Source organism: Cibotium barometz, chromosome 64, assembly GCF_041138505.1.
Source record: "Cibotium barometz isolate CiBa-2024 chromosome 64, ASM4113850v1, whole genome shotgun sequence".
Classification (NCBI taxonomy): domain Eukaryota; kingdom Viridiplantae; phylum Streptophyta; class Polypodiopsida; order Cyatheales; family Cibotiaceae; genus Cibotium; species Cibotium barometz.
Genome location: NC_141109.1, coordinates 12,320,901 through 12,326,679, shown reverse-complemented (window position 1 = coordinate 12,326,679; position 5,779 = coordinate 12,320,901). Strand labels below are relative to the sequence as shown.

The 5,779-nt window shown below is 38.1% G+C and overlaps 1 protein-coding gene across 1 annotated transcript; it reads right to left on the bottom strand.

The window, feature by feature from the left end:
* Nucleotides 1–2,141: 2,141 nt before the first annotated feature.
* On the bottom strand, nucleotides 2,142–5,779 carry LOC147603329 (uncharacterized). The gene is made up of 3 exons (XM_086796942.1): nucleotides 5,620–5,779; nucleotides 5,288–5,519; nucleotides 2,142–2,190 (listed from the first exon to the last, which is right to left on the bottom strand). Exons 1-3 carry the CDS (start codon nucleotides 5,777–5,779, stop codon nucleotides 2,142–2,144), a joined length of 441 nt encoding a protein of 146 aa, XP_086653068.1.

Below are 5,779 nucleotides of genomic sequence, written 5' to 3'. Positions count from 1 at the left end.
GAGGTTGAATCTCAACATTATATCTTTACTAAGGGAGTCCCCCTTCACCTGTAAAAAGGGGCCATCTATCACCATCAAGGAGAAATCTTTCCTCCTTGGCCCTCAATATTATGTTAACCTCCTTCTTCCCCACCACCCATGCCATCATAAAGTCCTTAGTCCTCTACACATATTATGAATAACTTGTCTATTTCTTATAATTGAATAAGAGGGTACACCTATGTATATCTCAGCCCTCCCATTATTCTGAATTACCCTTATACTATTATTAGTTTGGTACTATTTTTCTTTTCTTCTAAGTTATAGTACATAAATCATTGGCTAAGTGTCTTCACATAAACTATGTCTAAAAATAGGGTTTATATGCATAAATGGGCTCAAATTGACTTGGGCACATCTTGAATTATTAATTATCCTAAGGTTCCAAAATAGAGGGCTTTTATACCTAAGGTTAAAATGTCTTTCAAATATAAGGCATAGTTTCCTATCCATAGATTCTACAAGGGTTTATCTAGATTAACATGCTTTAACAATCTACCTTGACTTGATAGAAGTCTTTGGACTAGGATAAAATATTAATTAGAAGGGAGACTAGATCAATAAGTGGCCCATCTAATAAAGACTTTTAAAAAAATATAAAGTAAGGTCAACTTAAACTTTTTACTCGTTTAATGATTACCTTAAGAAAAAAGGTCATAAAGGCTTGATTAATATGAATTTTATTATTTAACGTAAAATGCAAAAAAGAGAGAATTAAAATAACAAGATTTTACAAAGACAAAGGTTTAATTACCTCATGTGGCAAGGACACTTAGGCTTGATTTTGATGTGCTGCAAGTGTTGTAGGAAATCTCCAACTCTACCAAAAAGCCATGAATTTTCTCCCTCAAATAGGTAGTACACATTGTAAGAAGAGTAAATGGGAATTATGACAACCTAGAAGAAGTACACAAAACAAATCATGGATTATAGCTTAGGGAAAAAGGTTTTTATAGGAGTTCTACCATATGCATGCACCATAATTCTCCATGAGTTAATGCCTAGGTAGCTCATACATCATGCATACATGCATACCTTACATTTTTATGGCTACCTAAAATGGAACTCAAGTTTCTCAAGCAAAGGGATCCCAATGCCACCTAACTACTAACTAAACTCAAAACCATCAATTTTTTCAACTTTCCACAAACCACCTTGGCAACACCATGAGTACTCAAACTACTTTCCACTTTCTCACCTTGTTTTACTTTGCAAACCATGGTTTTGTACTCAACCTTACAAGATCAGACCATTTAATTTATTTTTTCCAAGATGCTACTACCAACAACTTTGCCCAAGCCCTTGTCCTAGGCTAAACCCCACATTTTGAATTTGATTTTACGAGTTTAATTCATATGGGATCTAATTACTTTCACATACGAATACACACACATGTGTGCACATGTGCACAGTTACACTGTTATAATTTTCTGAGAATAGGAACTTTATAAAATTTTAAGGTTATTACTAAAAGTTTGTTTTTCAATGGAGTTTTATTATTTTTGAACGATTTTCCATGTGCATATTTTATCTTTAAGAATTTTACAATTTTTGAGCCAATTGTTCTTTTATTTAACATTTTGCCTTTGTTTGAGTTTGGTGAAATGATGCTTCAACATCCATGAGTGTAGGTGCTAGCAAATTCCTAAGAGTAGTAACAATGTTGGTATAGTTTTCTTGAGGGAGACTCTTCAAACGAACTTAGTGTAAATTGAAGTTACATATTCACGTTGTGGACATGTTTTAGTTTATAAATGCCCACTTGAAGTGGGCATTAATAAATTAATACCTTACCATATACTAAGGTATGCTAAGGATGCTAAGGCGACACACGAAGGAAGCTAGCGGGGGCGCGACACATAGAGGAAGCTACTGGGCGACACACATAGGAAGTAGACCGTGAGACAGACACACGAAGCGAAGCTAAGAGAGAGAGGCGAGGTTGTTCGTTCGTGAGGAGAGAGGCAATGTCCATCGTCAGAGCAGAGAGGCAATGTTGTCCATCGAAGAGAGATAGCGAGGAAACCTTTCTCTTCCCAAGACAGAGAGCGAGTCTAGGAGCAAAGCAGCGCATTGGGGAAAAAAAAGACCAGAGCTCTCTTTCAGCACGAGCTCTTCATCCACGCATGCTCTTTCGCCCTTTTATACGTTCTGCACACCATTCTTTCCAGAAAAAACCCTCAGTACCACACGTCAAACCCATATACACTCTAATTTCTAAGGTTTTGACCCATACACTAGTTTTTTTTCCCTAAAGTTTTATTGTCTCAAGTAATTAATTGATGTGAAAACAAAATTTTGGTATTATATGTGCGCTAAAAGTTTAACGTCCATTCATGTGATGACATGGGCCCTTCTTAGGAAAAGGCTCCTTACAAAGATAACGCTCAATGAACGAGTACCTCACATGTTCTCGGGCGTAGCACATTCATTCATTCTCTCACTACAACACAATGCTGCCATACACGCGTTTCATACACGCGATAAATTACGAACGCGTGTATGGTCGCGCCTGTATTTGAATAGAATCGGGCGCGTGTATTTTAGCATTTAAGTTAGCGTGTATGTTTGGATTTATCAACGCGTGTATAAACACATTTATATACACGCAGTAATACACGCATCTATACACGGTAATATTCACGGATTAATACTCGCTATTATACACGGATAAATACACGCCACTATACACGGATTAATACACGCATGGCAGAGAAAAACTGAATTCCTTTACAAAATTAAAAACTATTTTCCTTAAACCATCTCATAGTACATTACAGTATACATCATTACACAATCCCACTACATGCATTTACAACAATGAAATATATTCAAAAATAAATCATGCATATGAGATGATAGAAATGTCATCAATTTAGAACATACAGTGACGGATTGGTTAGGGTTCGATCTCATCTTCAATAAGATCCATCCTTGCCAAACGATCAACATCAATATCCATTTAATCAATTGGTAAGGCTACGATTAAATTTATTCCACTATCGATATTCTGTACTCCACTGATAATGGTATCGATGTCCTGATCATCCTCATCAACATCACCATCATCCTCAATGGTAGGGTCATTCTCATGATCATGAGAAATGGCATGCTCATCCTCATTATCATGATCATCTCTTATTTCTTGATCATCGATCACAACATCTTCAATGGCATGTTCGACATCATCTTCATTGCGGCTTGTTACATCCTCCATATGCTCCATATCAGTGAATGTATTATACATCACTTTGGAACGTGGTGCAATAGGGATGACGTACCACCATTTGATGTCATGCACCATTGGTAGATAGATAACCTACTCAAATACACACAGTACAGTAATTAATTAGCATATCAAAAGTGAAGGGGTACGCGAGCTTAGATATATATGTACATGAAACACATTAGTAAAAAAATGCATACCTGCTCACATTGTTGTGGCAATACGAGCCTATCTTTCTTTGTTTGCCAGAACTTTGTAGAGTCAATAGTTACATATCCACTTGCATGGCGTTTTATCGTTGCATCAGGCCCTTTTTCCACCACGTTCATTTGCCATTTGACATCCAAAACATACACAAAGAAGCGACGAAAGTCAAGCCTAAATATGTCTTGGATTATGCCACAATAATCATCCATTTTTCCATTAGCTCCCTCAAAGCTACTAATGACACCGCAATCTTGTGTATTTCTCTTTTCATCAATTCTTTGTGTTCGAAAATGCTTGCCTTCACACCATATAGCATTGAACATAGTGCACTGGACCAAAATAGAAGCAATATTTGTGTAAGCAATGTGAATAAATATTAAAAGCAAATCACTTACAACTAATGCAAAACATTAGTTCTATGTACCTTTGACATGCATCCTCGTGCATACTCCCATTCTTCCGCCGTGATATGCAGTCCCTCGTCGCTCTCTGCTCTCTCCATTTCCTCATGCAACCAATCAACATGGATATCATTCGGAAGTGTTGCTAGATGCTTAGGGTACGCCTTCCGAGAGCCATGTTGCCTCCGAAAGAGAGCTCTTTCTGCTTGCCTGTTTGTCTTTGCATCCTCATATCTTGTAACCCATCTGCTCATCACATCACTATTAAGGATACAAGTGAAATTGAGATCATCAATCAATGTTCTGTCAATTACTTTACTCTGTCCTTTTCCTTGAGGCACAATAGAGGTCATCCTCAAGTCCTCTTCATTGCTCCATAGTCGTGGCAAAGAGCTGTCCACCTGACCAAGAAATTCTGAAATATATACAAGAGACTCTTGTATCAACCAACCCTCGGCCATGCTTCCTTCAGGCCTTGCACTTTGCCTCACAAAGTCTTTTAAGGTCTTCATGAAGCACTCTAGGAAGAACATCCAGCGTGCATGCACAGTACCACATAAAGCAATTTCGTCCACTAAATGCACAATGAGATGTAGTTGACTTGTGAGAATGGTTCGCGGAAAAGTCTCCTCTACCAAACAAACCACCTCCACTGCCATAACACGCACATCATCCAACGTGGCTGGATCAATTGCTTTGGAACTAACATATCTGAAAAATAAATAAATAGTACGTTATACCTCATGCACGTTCATTTTGCAAGGTATAATGAAGGGTGATCTGAGCATGGGTTTTACATACCTCACAAGCTCTCCCATCTTATAAATACATTTTTTCAAACTCTTATTTGCACCATGGTCGATGCTAGTAGGTAGTATGAACTGCGCACATAAGAGCACATTTATGGTTTATGGCATTACAAAATTTAATTTCAACGTACGTACAAGACTTGAAAAACACTTACTTGAAGCATCTTGTGCCAATCGTGGGACTTCAACCCATATAGTTGCTCAACGCCTCTTTTCTTAGTGGTTGTAAAGGCTCCCTTCAATGATCTCATGCATAGTGGTGATGGCCTGCTTTACCTGCTTCTCCTCTTTCTTTGATATAATCCATGGTGCAGGCGGAAGACAAACGTGCCCACCCACCTCTCGTGGCCAAGCTTGACGCATACGTCCTGCGACCCGCAAGTCCTCACGTACGCTAACATTGTCTCGTTTACCAATAATATGTTCCCAAATACCAGATCCCACATTCTTGAAGATGTGCATGGGATCAAGAAGATGGTTGATCTTAAGATGGGTCCAATATGGCAGCCGAAAAAAAATGGAGTACCTACACAAGGGATTGCTCTATGTGACCTTTAATCCAATTAGAGACTACACAAAACAAGATTGAAAAAACATCACTATACCTGTTCATGCCATCTGGAGGAAGAATAGTTGTAGACTCCCAAATACGCTTCCAATCTTTTGCACGAAGTATTTGTGGAGGAATGTTACTCTTATTAGCAACATATTTAGGATGATCTGAGGGGAGAAATCGATGATGATTATCGAATATAGTCTTACACAAACCGTCAGCATACTCATGTACTAACGAAGGGCCACAAACAGGACATGCATGTTTACCCGATGTTTTCAAACCTGTTAAAATATAAATAAAAGTTAGAATAATAAAGTCAAACTGTCTAATTAATATATATAGCCAATAGTAATAGAGTAGGGAGGTAATTAGAATTCTTACCAGAACAATCGCTGTATCCTGGAAAGTCATGCATTGTCCACATCAACACTGCTTTTAAGTCGAAGTGTCGAGAGGAGGGAGGCCTACTAATGTCCACCACCGCAACACCTCTCCATAGTTCCTCCAACTCATCAATCAGTGGTTCAAGATAAACATCCAT

Excerpts from the sequence above, each read along its gene's own strand:
- LOC147603329 (XM_086796942.1), bottom strand. The coding sequence starts at position 5,779 with ATGGATGTTTATCTTGAACCACTGATTGATGAGTTGGAGGAACTATGG. Across the intron at positions 5,520-5,619 it reads AGGATACAGCGATTGTTCTG|GTTTGAAAACATCGGGTAAA; the intron begins GTAAGAATTCTA and ends ATATTTTAACAG. Across the intron at positions 2,191-5,287 it reads CCTCCAGATGGCATGAACAG|AACGTATAAAAGGGCGAAAG; the intron begins GTATAGTGATGT and ends AATGGTGTGCAG.